The sequence below is a fragment of the Pongo abelii genome, chromosome 9, assembly GCF_028885655.2.
Source record: "Pongo abelii isolate AG06213 chromosome 9, NHGRI_mPonAbe1-v2.0_pri, whole genome shotgun sequence".
Lineage (NCBI taxonomy): Eukaryota > Metazoa > Chordata > Mammalia > Primates > Hominidae > Pongo > Pongo abelii.
The window spans coordinates 103,286,772-103,309,413 of record NC_071994.2 but is presented as its reverse complement, the minus strand read 5'-3'; the positions used below and the strand labels follow the sequence as shown (position 1 = coordinate 103,309,413).

At 35.6% G+C, this 22,642-nt stretch overlaps 1 protein-coding gene across 1 annotated transcript in view; it reads right to left on the bottom strand.

Moving 5' to 3' along the window:
• The window catches only part of CNTN5 (contactin 5), a 1,356,469-nt gene that overhangs the window by 46,916 nt on the left and 1,286,911 nt on the right, over positions 1-22,642 (bottom strand). The window contains exons 19-21 of the mRNA XM_054524966.2: positions 15,476-15,546; positions 13,773-14,007; positions 4,593-4,702 (exon numbers count right to left, since the gene is read on the bottom strand). Coding sequence (XP_054380941.1) covers positions 4,593-4,702; positions 13,773-14,007; positions 15,476-15,546 — 416 coding nt within the window. The remainder of the gene's footprint in view (positions 1-4,592; positions 4,703-13,772; positions 14,008-15,475; positions 15,547-22,642) is intronic.

Below are 22,642 nucleotides of genomic sequence, written 5' to 3'. Positions count from 1 at the left end.
ACAGGAACCAGGTTTGCTATACTTTTGACCCTCTATGTGTATTGTTATCAGAGTTTATCTTATTACTTATTCGTTTGCTTGATTTTTAAAAAAAATGTTTTCCCCCATTAGGATGTAACATTCATAAGATCAGAACCTTATCTATCTTATTTATGTTCTGATTCAGGAAAAATAAGAGGGGCAAGCTGAAAACACTGTCTTCTCTATTTTCAAAGTGGTTCATAGTTAATGCTTTTGTAGTAGCTTGCTGTTTTAGACTTTGCAGGGAAAGTTGAAATTATGGCTAGAAAAGTGACTCATAGGACTGATATTATAAGTATATAAAATGTGAAACCGATCATTTTGGGTTTGGTGACAAATGTCCTTATTTCAATATTTGTTTTATTGTCACCATGCTCTGAATTCGACCACTAGTAAATATAGGTAGGATTGTGGTAGGGATAGAGTGAAAAAGAGGGATAAAAGTAAACAAAATTGTTAAGCTTTATGGGTTCTTTATATTTTAGTAATAATTAGGGAAATCTTTTACTAAGTGACATTTTTGGTAGAGAAAAATAAGTGGGGAGAAGAGGAGAGCAGTAAGTTCCAGATGTGTTCAGTGAAGGACAGAGGCAGAACTCTCTTTCAAGGGAAAAAGAATACAGAAAAGAGAGGAAAAGAGAGATCCTGATAGCTTCACCTGTATCATATTTAGTGTTAAATCTACATGCAGCTATTCAGTTATGAAACAGTATAAATCAAAAATAGTCTTCACTGAATATACTTAAAATAACAGTTAATGTCATGTTTAGCCAAAGTTTTCATTATGTTCTGTTTATAAAAAGCAAAGAATTTCACAGTTAATGAGATGTTGATTTTTATTTTCTGGTGACAAGATGCCATATTTTGAAACTACAATTTATAATGCACTATGAAATAGAATAGTTACTATGTCCATGAATTCTGTCCCGGTTTGTTTGTATAAAGTCAATGTCAGAATTTTTGTTGATTTATTTTAATTCAAAAATGTCATTGTGATGATTGTTCCAGAATTTGATTCATTCTTGTTAACTTTCTGTTTTTAACTATATTCCATTTTTGCTTGCAATAAGTTATTTTGAATGAAGCTGATCTAGCGAAAACATTGTGCTCTGATGGTCTTGACTGTCACTCTTGAGTAATCTTGATCTTAACCTCCAGTCAAGCCTTCATTATCAGCATTCCATAAAATCTCTCTCCTCAAGGTTGCTTATGGTCTCCACATTGCTGTATCCATCTGGCAATCTCAGGTCTCATCTTTCTGAATTCCCCAGCAGCATTTGACAGCATGGAACATTCTCTCCATTTTGAAATTCTTCTCTTGGCTTCTGAATTTCTTCAGTGTCTCCTCCTTAGTTTCTTCAGCCAGACCCTCTCCTCTCCTTTATTGAGTTCCAAATTGTGGGCCACCCCAGAGATCAATTCTCAGGAGCCTTCTTTATCAAATATTCAGTGATCTCAGCTGGTATATGCATACAAACTATTTATATCCTGATGATTTCCCATAGTTATAGTTCCATCCCCAATCTTCCTCTTAAGACCTGCTTGAGAACTCTTTTTAGAAATAAAAAAAATCTCTAAAATTTAAAACACCCGAAACAGAATCCTTGATTTTCACTCTAAAACACACTCTTCTTTGTGAGTTCCTCATCTCTGTGAATGACAATGTCATTTACCTAGTTTCTTGGGTCAAATATCTCTGCAATTATCTTCGTCTCATCTTTCTCATAGCCTACATGTAATTTATTGTCAAATTCTCTCTCACTTCAATTCAAAATATATTTTAAAAGGTCCACTTCTTATCAACTCCACTGCTACCACTCTAGTTGAAAGCAACCTCATTGTCACTGAGGTTGGAACAGCTGCCCCTCTGCTCTTCTGTCTGAGGTCCTCCCCAGGGTCTATTCTCTACCTTCCAGATTGAGAGAGGTTTTAAATATGTCAGATCTTGACTTGTCCCTCCCAGTTAGAAATACTTTATGACTTCTTATACTTTGGATGAAATCTGAACTTCTTTCTATGGTTCCTAAGACCCCAGAAACCTGTTCCTTGTCCTGATAATCTCTTCATCATCATCCTGCTCCCACTCTCCCTGTGCTCCCTACTCTCACCAAAATCATTCACTTCCTGTTCTTTGAAGAAGTCCAGCGCGCTAGTACTTCAGAGCTCCTGGGCTTGCCGTTCTCTCTGCCATCTCTCATTACATCATGTCTCTACTCACACGTCGCAACCACAGAAAGGATGATTTCTCAAACCTCTATAAAATATCAGACTCTCTCACTCTTGACCTTCGTGCCCTATTTTTTCTACATAGCCTGTATCATCAACTGAAATTATATCTCATATTTTTAAAAAAAATCATACGCTTATTTCTTAGCTTGTTGATTGTGTGCCTTCCCTACTGCAATACAAGCTTCACAAGAGCAGGGACTTTGTTTTGCTCATTGTTTTGTTCCTGGCATTTAGCTCAATGTCTGGTACGTAATAGGTCCACATAAATTTTACTGAATTAAAGAATGAATGATTTATATTTAGGAAGAGAAGAATTGTGCACATGTGATCTCTGCAGGACCTCACAGAGAGATGTCAACACAGTGAATCATAATGGTTACCTGAGTGTCATGCTATTAGGGCAGGTATAAAAAAAGCTTGAGGGTGACTGGCTATATAAGGGGAACATCCCTTTGAGATACAGGAGTCTGGGTTGTCACTCTTCCGTGCACCAGAATATACTTTGTGGCTTTCTGAAAGGTATGCACACCAGACGTCTGCCCCAGATGTTCTGATTCAGAGGTTTCGAGTAAATTCACACTAATGTAGTTCTTTTCAGTTGAAGTCCCCAAAAGCAAAGCTTGAGATAGGGATTTTGGTGCATATTATTTACTGTGAGGATGCTTACAGGTAAAACCTATTAAAAAGGGAGGAACTCAGAATGGGGAGCTAGAGGGAGCTGAGCAAGAATGTAGTTCCAGGAAATCTGGCTTTGGCCTGATGCACGCGGCAAGGCTCTGTATCATAAACTACACCATAAAGTTGTTTCCTCCTTGAGGTAAGAGACAAGTATCAGTCAGTCATTGATCTTAGGCTGACTAAGTGTGGCGAGGTCACTTTCCAAGCAATGTAGCTCTCCTCAGTGGAGGGCAATTCTCTAGAGTGGGAGCTGAGAACCATTAGCAGTCAACACTCACAGCAGCTGGAAGAGGCACAGTGTCCCTCCTCCATAGAGAAGGGAAACTGGACAAACCACCACAGTGTCTTCTACGGTTGGATAGAAAGGGGCTAATTGTGCCGTACAAACATTCATTCATTTGACGTATTTATTGTGGTCAGTTATGGGCCAAATATATATATTATCATTTGCTGAGATTTAATGATGAACAAACATGGTCCCTGAAGCATGGATTGGGAGAAACAGAAATATTCATCACATAAACATGCAATCATAATGAGATACTAAATAATCATTCCAAATAATTAATTGAAGCAAGATTATAGAAATAAGTTCATGATATTGTATAAGTAGGTAATGGTTTCCCATAAATTGTTCTTGCTGTAACTCTTAGAAAGATTGTATAAATTCTTTATCATAGAAATTATTATCTAATGCCAGCAATCATTGATAATCTGGCATTATCTAATGCCAGAAATCATTATCTAATTAATCAAATAATTATTGGGCATTATTTGAAAACTCAAATAGAGTTAAAAATATGTTTCAGCCTGGAAACCATGTTAGTGTACAAGTCCTATACTTGATCATTGTTCAAAACACAAGATGATTTTCTCTTAATGGGAAATGAAGCAGAGGAAAAGTAAGAATAATTTTTTTTAAATGCAACTAAAGTCTTGGGTCAGATGCTAATTCTTTTTGTCTTTTAGACATTGTCCCCCTAATTCCTCTCCATGACTCGCCAAGCAAGGCAAGAACAAGAACAAGAGCTGTGTGAGAAGCAGAACCTTGTTATCACAGAATATTCATGTTCACAGACTACTCACAATCTGCTAGTCTCTGTGGAGGCTAAAATTTCATTGATGTTATTCATTTGATATGAAATGTTCACCATTATAAGGCTGGAATAACTATGTTTAAAATTAGCAACATTTAAGGGACCAAAAAAAACTATCTGAATACATAGATACAATACAGATCATTAAATTCCAAGCAAAATTTGATAATTCAGCACTGAGGGTAAGAGATACCAATAAAGTACAAAATGAAAACTTGTATTTATACATTAAATTATTAGAAAGAAAGACATGAAAACTTTTAAAATGACCAACAAATTGGATACAATTAAATATCTACCTGTAGCTCCTGCTTTTGTCTAAAACTCTACTTCATCTTTTAAAAACATCTTTGCATAGTGCTATGGACGCTACTCTACTGAAAAATAAACCAGTTAATGAGCAACATAACACATGTCAGTAAAATAGTATTTCTTAGTTTCTTTAACATAGAGCAAAATTTCAAAGAAATTCTGTTGAAATTCTGAAGTTGTCACCAAGACCTCTCTTTAGGAGAATGTGATGCCAGAAGAAATAATAAGGCTTATTTTCAATCATTCTGTTCATACCTCAAATCCCTGTGGTCTTCCTAGACTCTCTTTAATGTGTTTCCATGCAACAAGAATCTCTGACACAGACACACTTGTCGCCTTGACATCTGTGGGAGCAGCACTGGGTTCTGTATGAAGGAAAATAAACCACAATTATAAAAAGTTTATGTCCATCAGAGTATTGCGCCAGAGTCTGTCAGGTGTTAAATTCCTCTTACCTTATTTTTGAAATGAAGTGCTGTGGTAGTTATAAAAAACAGAACAAAATATAAAGGTGATCCTTTTGGATTTCTATACTTGGGTCAAGTCTCATCAATACCTTACCAATGACAAATGACAAATCTAGCAAGACAGGCAAAGACATTAATCCTTGGATTGGCTAAGACATATCTGGGGAACTTAAATTTTCTGCCAATCTAGCACAATGCCTATAAAAACGGACTATGGAGTCAGGGTTTGCTTTTTTTGTTGTTGCACTGCTGTTGCTTTTGGCCTTAAAACATTTATTTAGCTATTTATTTACCTTTGGGTAAGTTGTTTTATCTCTTTCTAAGCCCTAGTTCCCTCATCTATAACATGACTATAATGAGAGTATTTATCTCATAGATTTAAAGGTTGGCTTTAATTAGAATAGTACATATAAAATATTTAGTACTGTGCTTGGAGTTAAAAATGTTCATTCACAAAATACCGTATTATTATTATTTTATTTTTTATTCTGTGCAGGTGTAAATAGTATCTGAATTTCATTAGATACTTTTTGTTGTTCCAACCACAAGTCTACATTTTCATGATTATATAAGGAATATATTATGAATCATGATATTTAAAAGGTATGCATTGACTTTTAAGACAGGTGCAGGTGGAAAAGAAAAGTCCCTGAAGGGCTCAGTGCTGTGGCTCAAAACCACCTTTTCATTTGTTTCTACATTCAGTGACCTTTCACACTATTTTTTTTTTTTTGAAATACACAATGTCTGACTGGCATCCATCAAAAGGTGCACTTTATTTGAGGCTGCACTTGATGGGAGGAACAAAATATTTCTAGTGTTGACATGGCTGAATCATAAATACTGTGTCACAAACACAAGTGAAATGAAATGGCAGAATAAAGGCCATACATTAGTTCAAACAGTTCTGTACAAAGTCTATTAAAATTCTAACCCCATAAAAATTGTACAGATTTTGGTACTAACCCCTCATCACTGATTAGAGCTGAGCTTCATCTGTGAATTTTTTTTTTCAATTTATGGAACCATATAGCAAAGATTGAGTTCTAAATAAAAATGTTAAAAGGCAAACATTGAAGACATAATCATTTTCTGAGGTCTTTCGTTTTGCATGGCACATGTATACATATGTAACTAACTGCACATTGGGCACATGTACCATAAAACCTAAAGTATAATAATAATAATAATAATAATTACAATAAAAGAAAAAAAAAAAAAAGAAGCTAGTCATACATGTGTCTGGAACGCTTTTATATATTATTAATTGAAATATATCAGTCAAAAATATCTACCCTGTTACTGCAAAAGGAGCCTGCAAAAGACTTGGTTGGTCCACGTTTGCACCAAGCAATGATTTTCTTTTGGCCAAACCTTTGTTAAAAACACTTGCTATAATTGTGTCATCTCAAAGTGCTTTGGCAAATTCACATTAATTTTCGCACAGAAGCTGACATTAATTCCTGCCATGGTATAAGTTGTAATTTCTCATTCTGTCACCTTTTGAATTTTTTTTTTATTATTTTCCTTTGCTCCGTGGTTTCCCTCATCTCACTTTCCAACTCCCTATTATTTGTGCATCTATCCAATTTAAAACATGCATTCTGGAAAAATCTTCTATCTTATTCTAGAATTCTGATTACCAGACTTGCAGTGGACATTTTCCCCATTGCTATTTAGTAGGAGTTAAAATTCTTGATTTTGCAAGTAAATGAAAGAATGTTGATGTTTTTGAGGTGTGTACAACTTGATCTCTGGGATTTAGGATACAGTTTACTTGAAAGGAAACCACACTTTGAATATCGTTTGCTATTCAGTAGCAGTTTTACTTCTCTTCAGAATAAATGCATTGCAGAGATTTGTGTGCCAAATGCCTTCTTTCAGCTTTTGTTTTGCTGAAGCAATTACATCTTTGTCAAAGAAGATTGCAGGAGGATAAATAATTTCAGAAGCACAAAACATGTGGTGGGGTAGCAACCTTTCCATATCTCTTTATCTCCAAAGAAAGGAATTATTTCTCTATCAGCTTTCAGTAGTACTGTACAAGTTTAAGTATTTCTCAAATAGAAAGTTTAAAAAATGTTAAAGTAAATAAAAATGTTCAGGAAACTGCCTCTCAAACAAGCACCTTAACTTTTATTTAAAAGCTCTAAGGATTTTAAATCAGGGTCATACCACACCTACATTTCACATTTGCATTTTGGGGAGCTGCATGTTATAATTTCATATAACTGAATGACAGTGAATCAATCAAACAAGAACTGAAGAGTCGTTTTAAATTTTTTTTTTACCCTCTTAATCTAATCAAGTGTGTCCAGCCTTGGCCCAGGACAGCTTTGAATGTGGCCCACCAAAAATTTGTGAACTTCTTAAAGCATTATGAGATTTTGTTTGTAATTTTTTTTTTTTTTTTAGCTAATCAGCTATCGTTAGTGTTAGTGTATTTTATGTGTGATCCAAGACAATTCTTCTTCTTCCAGTGTGGTCCAGGGAAGCCAAAGATTGAACATCCCTGAATGGTATCAGAAGTTGATCTATGTTGACCTGAATTAGAAATTTTAACATGTAAAAAGAGTGACCTCTGTCAGATTTTCCCAGAAATTTTAGTATGTACGATTTATACCCAACTGAACATTTTCAACTGGGTCAGAAATTGGTCTGCAGACAGAAGTAGCTAACTGGATCACAGAACATCTGGTTTGCATTGAAACTGGCCGTTCGCTTTGGGCATCCCATTGTAACTGAATGATGGAAAGCTGCAACTGGAAAGGACTCTAGAAGTCACTTGGCTCCAAAGTCACAAATGCAGGGGCAGTGGGTCTTTAGTCATATTTTGTTTGTTTACATCGTGTGTTAGATTAATTTAAGCCAACATTTGAAAATAAGAATTTCTGGCTTCTCTTGCGGGGTGTAAAAAGAAGACGGTATGAAGCCTGAATTCTTGAGTATTGGCCGATGAGGGTTAGTGGTGGACTCCCTCAGTCTGGGCATGTGCTTCTACATATGCCAGAGTTCCTACCACTCCCTATTGTCTCATACAAGGAGTACTTTATTATTTTTATTTCTTACCTCACTCCTATGTGCTTTGGAGCAATGGACCTGTTTTAAATCCATGCTCTCATTTTTCAGATTAGAAAAGTAAAACATACAGATGTTGATTTATCCAAACTCTGCTTTTAGCTGTGAGAAAGCTAGAACTTGGGTCTCAAATGCTCTTTCCTCTGTTTTTAAATTGGCATAAAGAAAGAGCCTGGCTCATTCTTCATCTCCTAGAGTCCACTTTGAGTCACAGAATAAGTTTTACAGAAAACATAGATAGTTCCTTCTTTTGTTGCCCAATTGCTTCCAAATAACTGACAGAGGAATGGATAGAATAAAATTAGCAGTAAACAAAAAAGAGACAAAATAGATACAGGGATAACTCAAAATACTAATAATTGCCATTTATTGATTTATTGAGGCTCTGCTGTGTTCCAAACCCTGTTCTTAATTCTTTACATGTCTTAATCTTCCCAACAACCATATTACTACTACTAGCATTTTTCAGATGAAGAAATCAAGGGGCAGAGAGGTTAAGCTAATTACTCAAGATCCCACAGCTGCTTAAATGTGGAGGGAGGATTTGAATACAGGCAGTCAGGCCCTGAGCACCACACTGTTCTGCTTCTGTGCCTATGTCTATGTTGCAGTTTCCTGACGCTTTTTTCTTTTCTATTTCTCTCTTTCCCCTTTGCCCCTCCACATCTAACTTCTCTCAAGAATGTTTGTGTTGAGCTCCCCACTTGGGCTCTCTATTTCTAGATCTTGCCAGAAACCATCTAGACCCCCATTATCACCCACTTAACCCTGCCACAGGCTCACTATTAACTCCTTTGATTCCTGTTTCACAGACTCCTTGGTAATTTTGGACCATAGCTACACAGCTCCTCCTCAGTCATGTCACATTCAGGCATCTCTAAAACTCTCCTGATCTCTAAATCACAGGATGTTTTCTACCACTCTCACTCCCATCTATTACACTGGGGTAATTTAATAAAAGTTCGGAAACTTATTTCTGAGACGGTACTAGCATTATATCTAGCGGAATCAAAGACTTAGAAGGAAACCTCTTTTTTTTTCTGTTACTTGTGATGATATTAATTAGGCCATGGCTAACTCCTTCACTGTAATCTTGGGATATGTAGTGGACAAGGCTGATTGATAGGTTTGTTTCTGATAGATTAAAAATGTTGAACAGCATTACCATGTTCATGAATTTCGATGATACATTTGTATTAAGTGACCTAGCAGCTGGAGTTCTTCATATAATATTGGGGTATGTGCTTGTAATATTGATTATACATCTGACTTCCCAAGAGATCCCTTCCCAAGAGACCCTTAGAGCAACAGCATTAATCAAAAGAGACTTTAATAAACTCCTTGAGAGAAAGGGTATGGTTTCATTATTTAAAAATTCAGTGAAGACAGCTGTAGTTGAACTTTTATAGGCACTAATCCAAATAGATCATCTGGAAAAGACAGGAAATTATTTCTTGTATTTTACAACTAATATGTCAATTTATTAGTTTTCAAGTTCACATAAATTCCACTGAGCTCAGTTTCAGCTAAAGATGGATCTGGAGAATCACACCTTACGAATGTTAGGTTTTAATTTGAGCTGTGGTAGCTCCACTTGCAATGAGATAATTGTTTATTATATTCTGCAAATGGGGACAGGCTTTTTAGGTTTAATAAATATAAGAGCAGGACATTTTTTACAGATAAGGCAAAAGCCAAGAAAACTAGAAAGGATAAAGGATAAAGCACATCACAAATAAATAAATCTTTCAACCTATAATTAACTACATCAATTTTTCTTCTGTTTTTCTATTAGGTTTAATTGAATGCTCCAGTTCTTTTCATTTCCGAAGTTATGGTGAGAAGAACTAAGCGGAAAATGGTATGTTTGAGTATTCATTATTTCTTGAAATGTGGAAGAAAAAGCCAATTTAATTTTTTATCTTGGAAAAAAATTAATTTTTATCACTTTACTATGCATTTTGAGAACTTATTTTGAAACTTCACTATTCTTTTTTTAAAAAATGGAATTGTTTCCAAAATTAGGGTGTTGTAGAGAATTATATCATACCCTAGAGGTCTGAAGTCAGGATTAGGAATGCACATAAACCTTGCTTGGTTTAAAGGGCAAAGATATTTGACACATGTACAGGGTACATTGATATCTTGGCAGGCAAATATCTCTTTTTCCAGGGCTTATGTCAGATGCCGCTTGGCACTGACAGAGTCATTAAGGGTTGCTTCTCTTGTGGCAACATTGAAAGGTTTCAAAGGCTTACAGGTGTTAGCAGAAAAACCATTTGAAACTTTTTCTGACAGTACTCTAGGGCAATAGTAAACCTCAGAGTTGTGAGAGTTGAGGTCATATCCCAAGTGATTTATTGATCAAGCATCAACATTTGTAAATGATGATTTCTTTGAAAAACATGTCAATTCAAGGTTTTCTCTAAAATAATGTAATTTTATTTGCATTCTGATGCGCTTTATTGAGAGGAAAAGAAAGGGATAGAATGGAGAATGCACATACACACTTATAAAAGCATGTTCAGGGTATGAATGTCATCTATTATCCATATTCCATTGGGAAATAGGTTGAGAAGTAGTACTGTAAGGTGTGCCTTGTAAGTTTTTCTGTTCTCTGCTTCCCTCCCAATAACATAAATTCTGGTAGCTGCATTTGACATTTTTCTTCCCAGCTTGGTGTCGGCTGTGAAAAGGTGGCTTTTTCACAGTGCTTAAGGCATGTATCTGGTAAACTTGAAAGGAAGAGGAAGAACTAAGCCCATAAACAGAAATAGAAAGGCAGTTTCACTCCTCTTGTTCTTTACTGTATCTAAGAATGTGGAGGGATTTCAAGGTGATAAACAAGTGGATTGGGTTAATGGAAGAATAAGGAAGCAGGATTTGTCTTTTGGAGAAATACAATTTTTCTCAGATTAGTTGGGCTTTGGGCAAGAGTATAATGATAAAAGACACACTGTGAAGCTGTATGAACATCCATAGACATTGAGGGGAGAAACCTGCACTGGCAAGAGCATAATATATTATCTTACAAGTTTATTTCAGGCCTTTACTCTTTTTTAAAATGGTTTAATTTTTGAAGTGCTCACTCCTTTTTACGTAAAGCAAATTGCGAAGTGACTAAAAAAGAATGTTGATTTTCCCTTTTTATTGTATAGCAAAAGTTGATCTATTATTACTGTCTACATTAGGACAATTGTTAAAAAGAATGTTTTATTTTATTTTAATCCACTTATTATTATTATTTGAGACAGGGTCTCACTCTTTCACTCAGGTTGCAATGTAGTGAAGCCATCATTGCCATAGCTCACTGCAGCCTCAAATTCCTGGGTTCAAGTGATCCTCCTGCCTCAGCCTCCCAATGTGTTGGGATTATAGGCATAAGCCACTGCTCCCCGCTAAAATAATGTTTTAGAACATAGAATAAACTGGCAGAGTTTTAATTTTAGATTTGTATAGGATTCCTATACAAATGTTCTATTTTGAGAATTTCATTTTTAAAGTGGAGGAAGCTAAGCCTCAGAGAGGTGAATGAACTGCCCAAGATGGTCTAGTTAGTGTGATCAGATTTGAACTCAGATTAATGCTTTTCTTTTCCCTTGTCCTGCCTTTCTTGGTTGACACTCTCTAATGATGCTAACACTTTACTCATATTTACATATAAAGTTCCAAATTTGTAAACTTAATTAGTGAGCAAATGCCAAATATATGCTTGAATTTCAGTGTCAGAACAAAGGACTCTATCCAGATTTAATTTGCCTAATATATTTAATATTTCAGTTGACTAAAATAAATGAAGTGTTACATTACTATGAAATATGTTACAGGAATAACCTCAGTGTCTTTAAATGAAAATATGCATATTTTCTATCTAGCTTGAAAGATAAATCTCCAAAGGCAAGCCATTTTAAGTTTAAGAAAACACAATGTAAAAAAACCCATGGCGGCTGCTATAAGTTAATTTCAAAGCAAAGGTTGACAAAGAAATTACAAAGCTGAATTTCTTAAAGGCAGCACTGTTGTTACTACACAAAGTGTGTTCACAAACTTCTCCAATTAATCTCTCATGTGACCTTTGGTGCTATGTAATTGATAATTAGTTTCCAACATTTTAAAAGGAAAAAGAATATGCACTTCCTGAATAACACATGTACTTCAAAATAGATCTTTTGAGCAATAAATAATAGAAAATATCATTATTGTGTACATTCCTGATGAGGCTGTGTAGTGTAGTAGTTAAAAAATGTGCTTTCCAGTCATATAGACCTGGTTGAAATCCTAGCTCTTGCTATCATTTCTTGTAACTGTCACTTACTGGTGTGAATTTGAGCATGTTACTTAACCTCTCTGAGACTCACTTTCCTGAAATATAGATTAAGGCTTGAGATTCCAATTTCATATTTGGTTTTAACCTTTACATTAGATAACGTAAGTAACATGGTATATGGGCTTTATCTGAAAACACATCAGAAATCTGAGATGCTAAGTGCAATTGGTATCTCATCAGAATACCTATAGTTCCTTGCCATTACTTGATTCTTCACTTCCTTGTTTATTCTTATGCTAAGATAAACTTTCTGATTCTGCTTTAAAATTTGGCTCTATATTATAAAAATATGAGGCAGCTTACTATTGAAAAACTACATCTTCCATAAATCAAACATTATCTTTGTTTTTAAATATTCACATGACTATATTTATATCCCCCGTGAAGCTCATAGCTTCATGGGGGGATATAATAATTAATTATGAATAATACTCTTGAGCTGTTCAAGTCCTACATGTGGGCACAGAGGAAGTATAAGGGTTAGTTTATATTTACCACACTTATTGGGAGAGGAAAGTGAATGCTGCCTTTGGTGGAATATTTTCTCAGTCATTTGTAAATTTAGAAAACATAAGGCTGTTTTTTCCTTTTCTCATTTTTTTCCCCCACTTGTAAGGTTAATTGAAATCCTGAATTTGAATAAAAGAAGGACTAAGAGGAAAAGCTAACTTTAGGGGGCTAGATCTATTATTATACTTTCACCCAGAAAATTGCATTTTTATATTAAAACTTGAAACAACTCAGTATCTTTGATACAGGAAGCTGGGTTTCCACTGTAGCTCTACCAAGTATTGAGTATAACCACTTTTCAGTTTACTCATCTGTAACATAGGTATGTTGTCTACTCGGTACTGCCTACCTACGAGTTCCATCTTGTGAATTAAACATGGTCATGCATATGAAGGCAGCATGTTATACAAAAACCAAGGAGTTAGCGGTTAGACAAACTTGGATTTAATTCTCAGTTACAAGCAGTGTAACCTTTAGCATGTTCTTTAACTTTTCTGGAAGTCAATTTCTCTTTCTACATAATGGAGGCAATAATGTCTATTTCATAAGATTGCCATAGGATTTCAAGATGTGTTTGAAAAGCTTCCAAGAAAAAGCTCTGTCTGAGACTTCTTTATTAGTACAGTGCTTTATGCATAGGGTTAGAAATAAATATTTATTTGTCACATAAATGAAGCATTTATTTAAATCTACTTTACATATATATTGAAAAATATAAAAGTATCTAAATTTCAAACCAAAGAGGATTGGCTTAGTGTCCACCCAGAGAAAGGAATACACTGCAGGGATTACTGATATTGTTGTTTTCATGGATATGTGTTTGCCATATATTGTTAGGGTGTGAAAAACATAAAGCAACATATGTGGAATAATCAACTTTTAATTTAAAAAATTTAAAAAAGTTTGGAAAATATATATCCGAAACGTTTAGTGAGATTATGAATGAGTTTATTTTGCCTTATTTGTATTTTCTAATATATGTACAACAATGTCTGACTATTTGTATAACAAAGTAAAATGTTAAATAAAAATAATAGGAATAAAAAAACTGACCTCCTTCAGCTGAACAGATGACCACAATTTGACTAAAAGGCCCATCTCCTTTATTGTTATAAACGCCAACTTTCACTTCAAAGGGAGTAAGAGGAGGGACACTTTCATCTCGATAAATGAATTTGGAAGCTTCAGAGGATGTCACCATTTTTTCCTTCCAGCCACGTGTTCCATTGGGTCTGAAAGCCACAATATAGCCGAAGCCTTCCCCATTCTGAAACTCTTCAGATACTGGCTAAAGAAGAAAAATGTAATTAATTATCAGCAAAATGATTGATTAAAAATCCACTTTCTCCAAATTCTTAATTTAAAAAAAATTATAGATAGCTAGAGAAAGGGAGAATCTCAAATCTTTATACTACTTTGGAAGCCAAAATAGTACAATCACTTTGGCACTTCTTTGAAAGTTAAAAAGCTTTAAAGGTAAAAGAAGAAAAATTTTATCAGTTGAAATGTACAAAAACTCTCAACAGAATTGAAAACTTTTGAAGTGAAACAAATTTGCTCCAATTAGTCATGTATATGACATGAAGATCTTTGGATTAACATGTTGGGGGAAACTGTCCTATGGTCTGGTGGTTGGGAATATCTTGTCACTGGTAATGCTCTGCAGAACGCTTTAGACCACAAAAGTAAGATATAGTAATGTTAAAACCTTTTTTGTAGTGTGCTTTGCAATTGCTTTTATGGTTACTGACATGAAAAAATTGGACTATGGTATTCAAGAAGCTTCTTGTGCTATATGGCTTAGATTTAAATTGGTTACATGGGCTTCAACTGCACACCATAGAAAGGAGTAATTGTGATTGACCAGTCGATGTGGAAAAGTTACCAGCCACTGTCTAGCACAGTGCTTCACACACAGTAGATACGCAATAAATATTTGCTAAGTAGTTTTTTTCCTTGAATTTTGATATGAAGAAAAGCCATGTATTGAGTGGTGGAAAAGAGACAAAGCCCATTATATTAATGCTTACATGGAAAGGCAATTCCATTTAGAGAGATCTGGTCTCAGTGAAGGTCAGCTATTGGAAAGTTAATACCTCTGTAGACATCAAAAACAATATATGAAGTTTTATTGAAGAAAAGGGGGAATGGACAAAAAATAGGACAGATGATGTGCTCATGGAATAATTCTTACTGGAAAAAGATATCTCTGTACACTTCCTTATTCTTAGAGATTGTCAAGGAGTTGCTCTATTTACTCTAACAGACATTTCCATTTCTGTATATTCTAAGACAGATTTCTGTGAGCTAATTACATTTAATAATAAGGCTACTTAACATCAGAAAAGGAAGGTGGCTTCATGGAAAATAAATGTACTCTTCACACCCCTTCCCCCTTCATCTCCACTCTTTTTCTTTCACAAATGATACTTTGGAGGCATATGGTGAGACAGATAAAATAACACAAATTTTGTAATCAAAGTCACAATTCTGTTTATTAGGGAAAATATGTAACAGTGCCTCAGTTTCATGATTTGTAAAATGAAGAAAATCATCTCAACTGATAAGATTGTTGTATGGGTTAAATGAGATAGCCTGGGTAAAGTGGCATTTATTCAGCAGTGGTTCATTCCTTCCTCCCACTGTTTTTAGCCTTTAAATGAATCAAGTGGACTGCTTAATCATAAAATAATTAAATATCACACTAAGCCAAACAAACAAGTGAAGTAATTTGTGAGAGGATGTGTTTTTCTTACCTCCCAGGCAATGACTAACTCGTGCCTTCTTCCACTTCTTCCACTTACATTGGTGGGTGCTGTCTTCGGAACTGTGGATAAAAATGGGTGGAGAGTGAGGAGAATAAGAACTCCCAACCTACATTGGATAAAATCCTGAAATAAGTCAAAAGTTTGTTTGAAGTCAGAATGGTCATATTAAAGATTAAAACAAAATATTGGTGACAGAAACACCCTGCTTTCAAATCTATGTGGCAGATTTTGATATAATTTTTTTTTCATGACCACTTATTGTGCCCCACCTCTTGAAAATGCTCTGTGGTAGCGATTTCTAAATAATAATTAACGCTATAGCTAAGAACATCTAATAATGATTACTTAAATTTTGTCCTTAAAATTGCTCACTTTTCTCCTCTTTGCTAATGATGTGACTCTTTTTTGTTATCCCGGGGCTTGCAGAGCCACTGAAAAATCCACAGGTCAAGATTAGCATTACTGCCTTACCAGAACCCCCAGGAAGCTTCAGTATTTTTTTTTTTTAAACCTTAGCAACAATTCCATGGAGTGAGAAACTACTTAAATGAATAAACATTTTAAAAAATGTCAAGAATGAATCTCTCTGCAAACTGCAAAATTTATAGGCAACCAGTGAAACTTTTTCAAATGAATAACTATTAAAAGAATAAATGTGTCAAAGGAATAAATTTCCCCTTCATTGCACCAAACCACGAAATCTGCAGTTGAAAGGGAACATTTTCAAATGAAGAACTTTCAAATGAAGAAAACTATTAAAAGAAATCATTTTCCAGGCTATGAGCCTGCATTAGCAATTTTGCACTTCAGCGTTGCCTTTCTATTCTGGCATATCATTTTTAAATGATATTGATATACTCATAAACAATAAATTCACTCCTATATATTACTTACTTGGAATGAAAGGCTATTAATTACTGGTAGGTATTCACACAGCTTTTTATACACCAGAAAAACTGAAGTGGAATTTATATACTCCTGGAAAGGAAGAAAAGAAATTCTCCTTGGGCCAGAAAAGAGGGTGAGCAAAACCTGTGAATATATAATTGGATCCATTGAAATAAATAACCTTTATTTGTCAGGGTCTACATTTCAGTATCCTTTGGCCCTTTTCTCCATGAACACAATTCTGTTGCTCAGGCACATGCAGCTGCTATCAATATAGGATTATGCAGCAGCAGTTACCAATCTTTATTCTTTCACTGTTACATACATACTGAGGATTATTCATATGTGGAGTTCATCTCACGGATTCCCTTAGAATTGCATGGAATTGGATATCCTTTTTTTCTCTCATTCAAGAAATCACATGGAATTCAACTGAGAAAAATTATGCAATTAGAGCAATAACTGTAAATATGACCTAATTTATATGAACAGCAAACAAATCATTTATTGAGTTATGTGTTAGTAGTCATAGTTGTTGCCACATGTAACAAACTGTGACATATCAGTATGCCTTATAACCATGTCTGAAAAACCACTGTTATGTAGTATTGGTCTAAATTTATTTTCTGGTCAATGTTATGGGTAAGACACACAAGAATGGAGCTAGTTTAACTGTATATGTAAAAGGACAGGGATCCAAATTTTCAAATATTCCCTTTTTGGTTAATCTCAGACTTCTGAATATTGTGACCATCAAAGCATAGTCAAATAAATAGTGAATACAAGATATTAATAATTTATTGATATGCCATTACTGCTTCTCTTAGTATTATTGGTTTTTTTAAATGTATACACACACATACACACACACATACACTCTTCACATTTATCTCTGAAAACTCAAATTTAAATAACATTAAGGGTAATGTATACCAGACCCAGTACTTCGTCTATTAAATTGGACTAAATTTGTATTCTAACTTTAAGGCTTTGAATCCTCTTCTTTGAGGACATCATTCCTACGATCACAGGTTTCTGTGGAAAGACTAGGAATTGAAGATCCTTTTCTACTTTGTTCAACCCTAAAACATCATCTAAAAAAAAAAGCATGCTCAGAAACTCTAGATTACAGTTTTAGAGTAGGCTCTAGGCTCTCTTATGAACATCTAGAAGCCTATTTAAAAGATATTAATAGAATAAAACAAAGTAACTATTTGAAGTCAAAACTGTTGAAGCTTTGGTAGTATTGTTTCATGTCCATTGATACTTTTATTTAAAAAAAATTTACCAATTTAGATTTTTCAAAGTTTTAACTTTGTGAGTAAAAAATTAAAAAAAAAAAAAACAAGTGAACATTTTGGGGAAAGTTTCCGTTTTAAACTAAGAAAGCAAAAGAAGGCTTTCTATGATTTGATTCACTTCTATTTAATTCATGTTTTGAAAGTACTCTATGTGATTTCAAATTTCAACTAATGATCTAAGTTTTAAAAACATTTGTTTTACTACTTGAAATCAGGTCCTTGAGGTTTTCTTACTGTTGCTGATTTATTTTCAAGACAAGATAGCCCATCTTCAACTTAATGTAAAGAAATAAGATCATCCTTCTCTTACCTTACCTCCAATTTTAATGAACAGTAACTGACAAGAGAGGCATTATGGCTCACCTCGTTTTAATAGCATATGTGTATAAGTAACAGCTACTCAAATTTTAAGAAAAGTTTACTAGATATAATCGGATTCACTAATGGAAAACTTCAGGCTGTAATAGCTGCAACTCAGGCAGTGTTTTGTTGTCATGGGTACAGTGTTTGAACTGGGTACTCTAATTCCAATTGGCTTAAATTTCCTAATTGCATGCAGCTAATCAGTGAAACCCATGTACATTCATTTTCTTTTCAAGTTGGTGGCACACAGTTATTATCTCTGCACTGATGGAGTCCACTGGTTTTAATTATATCCCTTTATAAAATAACATATTCCTGATCTGAAGGGATTTGACTTAATTTTTCAGAGCCCTTATGGTGTAAAAGTTCTATCTTGCTAGAAGCACAAAATTAATATAATCAAATATCTAATAAATGTTTTCGCTAAGTCCAGAGAAACACATATTTACTTTAAAACCAAATATATTTTAAATATAATTAATAAAATTTGAATCCAGGATTAAGCAGTTAGACTCTTCCTCCTCAACTACTGATAAATGTCTTGAGCATATTAGCTTAGAGAATCAAGTTTATACATATGGTTAGCAGGTTTAAGTCTAATTCTTCTGAATTTCTTTCTGAGCAAAGCTCATCCATTAGTGGATAATGTAATTGATACTTTATCCACAAGCTACAAATGCCTAGCTGTTTTAAGTCTTACCTGGCATGTTGAAATATAAATTCATGTCTCTTTTCCTCTTAATCATTGAAAACATTCTTGTAAACACAGAATGAACAAAATATAGTGTACTACCTTAGTTTAACCATGCCAGAATATCAAAGAACTTCTCAGTAGGTTGAACAGATTCACACTAACAATACGCTTTAATTAGCATTTAACTAAAATAAAATTTAATGAAATCATTTACCAATCTTTTTTTCCCTGAAAAATTTCCAATTTATATTACAGTGACTGCTTACCCCACTCATTAAAAAAATACAGCTTTTTTCGAGACCTGGGACAGGCCATGTAATTTTGGAGCTTAATGGTTATCTGGCAATTGGTTTGGAAAGAAAAGTGCTGAAGAATGAAAAGAGGGAAGGGAGGGAGTTTATATAGCAAAGGTAGAAGTCAGAAAGAACATTTAAAAAATAATATTTTTTTTTCTACTCGAAGTATGTAACACAGGAATATTTCAATTAATTGATTCTAACTCAGGCTTAGTTTACAGAAAGAGTTAAATCGAAGGAGTTCCCCTTGCCATACCCCACCCCGCCGAGAAAAATCAGTGTTATTTCCTAAAGAGTTTACATAATGCTTTTATTCTTATTAGGGTAGATAAAGTGGTATGTACAAATGGTAAAGGTTTTCTTGTGGGAGTGAGAAGTGGGAGTGAGAAAGATCTGGGCTTGAATCCTAGTTTTACCCCTCTAATTGCTTGGCTGAAAATATTTTTTAACCTGTATTTCCATTGTCTCGTGGAGATACTAATTATACCTGCTTAAGGTTATTTTCATGATTATTCATCACAGTACCGGGAATTATAATCAATAAATATTACTTAATATTATTTTCTGTTTAGATTCGAAAAAGAGAAAGTGGTGAAGTCTTCTATGAGAAGTGCTGAAAGTTCAGCATGAGTCTATACACACGCAATCTTGAAACAGAATATCCTTCTTGGATATTCCAATAATATTGTTTTGGTAGTACCAAAGGAATTACGCTTTCAGTTTTGCCATAGCTTTTTTCAATCTGGAAATCTAGGCAAAATACCTATTTGAATTTGTGAAAGAGATTGCTAGGATATTTCAGGAAATGTAAGAATTTTCTGATTTTTAAACCTCCTTATAAGTAGCAATAGTCAAGAAAATAGGAGATGAGTGTACAAAATGAATGGTATTTATCTCAACTCACATTCCCTTTGTTTATATGGATCCATAAGGAACTAAATGCAAAGAATAGGTTAAATAATCTTTGTATAAGACTTATTGCTAAAAAGGGGAGAAGGAAAAGGCAAGAAGAAATATATACAAAGCCTATTCACATACCCCCAGATAAAACGAATCCAGCCCATCTTAAAATAATATTCCATTGTGTCTCTTCGATAATTTTTGAACTCAAGGGAATTTTCTAAGTCACCATCATGGACAAGAACTGTGAAAATACAAATGTCAACAGAGCAGGATCCTTTGTAGGTGTCAGAAGGTAATGTACAACTTAAGAAATTGTAGTGGGGGAGGAGCCAAGATGGCCAAATAGGAACAGCTCCGGTCTACAGCTCCCAGCGTGAGCGACACAGAAGACGGGTGATTTCTGCATTTCCATCTGAGGTACCAGGTTCATCTCACTAGGGAGTGCCAGACAGTGGGTGCAGGTCAGTGGGTGCGCACACCATGCATGAGAGGAAGAAGGGCGAGGCATTGCCTCACTCGGGAAGCACAAGGGGTCAGGGAGTTCCCTTTCCTAGTCAAAGAAAGGGGTGACAGACAGCACCTGGAAAATCGGGTCACTCCCACCCAAATACTGCACTTTTCCGATGGGCTTAAAAAACGGCACACCAGGAGATTATATCCCGCACCTGGCTCAGAGGGTCCTAGCCCATGGAGTCTCGCTGATTGCTAGCACAGCAGTCTGAGATCAAACTGCAAGGCAGCAGCGAGGCTGGGGGAGGGGTGCCCGCCATTGCCCAGGCTCGCTTAGGTAAACAAAGCAGCCGGGAAGCTCGAACTGGGTGGAGCCCACCACAGCTCAAGGAGGCCTGCCTGCCTCTGTAGGCTCCACCTCTGGGCGCAGGGCACAGACAAACAAAAAGACAGCAGTAACCTCTGCAGACTTAAATGTCCCTGTCTGACAGCTTTGAAGAGAGCAGTGGTTCTCCCAGCATGCAGCTGGAGATCTGAGAACAGGCAGACTGCCTTCTCAAGTGGGTCCCTGACCCCTGACCCCCGAGCAGCCTAACTGGGAGGCACCCCCAAGCAGGGGCAGACTGACACCTCACACGGCTGGGTACTCCAACAGACCTGCTGAGGGTCCTGTCTGTTAGAAGGAAAACTAACAAACAGAAAGGACATCCACACCAAAAACCCATCTGTACATCACCATCATCAAAGACCAAAAGTAGATAAAGCCACAAAGATGGGGAAAAAACAGAGCAGAAAAACTGAAAACTCTAAAAAGCAGAGTGCCTCTCCTCCTCCAAAGGAACACAGCTCCTCACCAGCAACAGAACAAAGCTGGACGAAGAATGACTGATGAGCTGAGAGAAGAAGGCTTCAGACAATCAAATTACTCCAAGCTACGGGAGGATATTCAAACCAAGGCAAAGAAGTTGAAAACTTTGAAAAACATTTAGAAGAATGTATAACTAGAATAACCAATACAGAGAAGTGCTTAAAGGCACTGATGGAGCTGAAAACCAAGGCTCGAGAACTACTTGAAGAATGCAGAAGCCTCAGGAGCTGATGCAATCAACTGGAAGAAAGGGTATCAGCGATGGAAGATGAAATGAATGAAATAAACCGAGAAGGGAAGTTTAGAGAAAAAAGAATAAAAAGAAATGAGCAAAGCCTCCAAGAAATATGGGACTATGTGAAAAGACCAAATCTATGTCTGATTGGTGTACCTGAAAGTGATGGGGACAGTGGAACCAAGTTGGAAAACACTCTGCAGGATATTATCCAGGAGAACTTCCCCAATCTAGCAAGGCAGGCCAACATTCAGATTCAGGAAATACAGAGAACGCCACAAAGATACTCCTCGAGAAGAGCAACTCCAAGACACATAATTGTCAGATTCACCAAAGTTGAAATGAAGGAAAAAATGTTAAGGGCAGCCAGAGAGAAAGGTCGGGTTACCCTCAAAGGGAAGCCCATCAGACTAACAGCTGATCTCTCAGCAGAAACTCTACAAGCCAGAAGAGAGTGGGGGCCAATATTCAACATTCTTAAAGAAAAGAATTTTCAACCCAGAATTTCATATCCAGCCAAACTAAGCTTCATAAGTGAAGGAGAAATAAAATACTTTACAGACAAGCAAATGCTGAGAGATTCTGCCACCACGAGGCCTGCCCTAAAAGAGCTCCTGAAGGAAGTGCTAAACATGGAAAGGAACAGCCGGTACCAGCCACTGCAAAATCATGCCAAAATGTAAAGACCATCGAGACTAGGAAGAGACTGCATCAACTAATGAGCAAAATAACCAGCTAACATCATAATGACAGGATCAAATTCACACATAACAATATTAACTTTAAATGTAAATGGACTAAATGCTCCAATTAAAAGACACAGACTGGCAAATTGGATAAAGAGTCAAGACCCATCAGTGTGCTGTATTCAGGAAACCCCTCTCACGTGCAGAGACACACATAGGCTCAAAATAAAAGGATGGAGGAAGATCTACCAAGCAAATGGAAAGCAAAAAAAGGCAGGGGTTGCAATCCTAGTCTCTGATAAAACAGACTTTAAACCAACAAAGATCAAAAGAGACAAAGAAGGCCATTACATAATGGTAAAGGGATTAATTCAACAAGAAGAGCTAACTATCCTAAATATATATGCACCCAATACAGGAGCACCCAGATTCATAAAGCAAGTCCTGAGTGACCTACAAAGAGACTTAGAC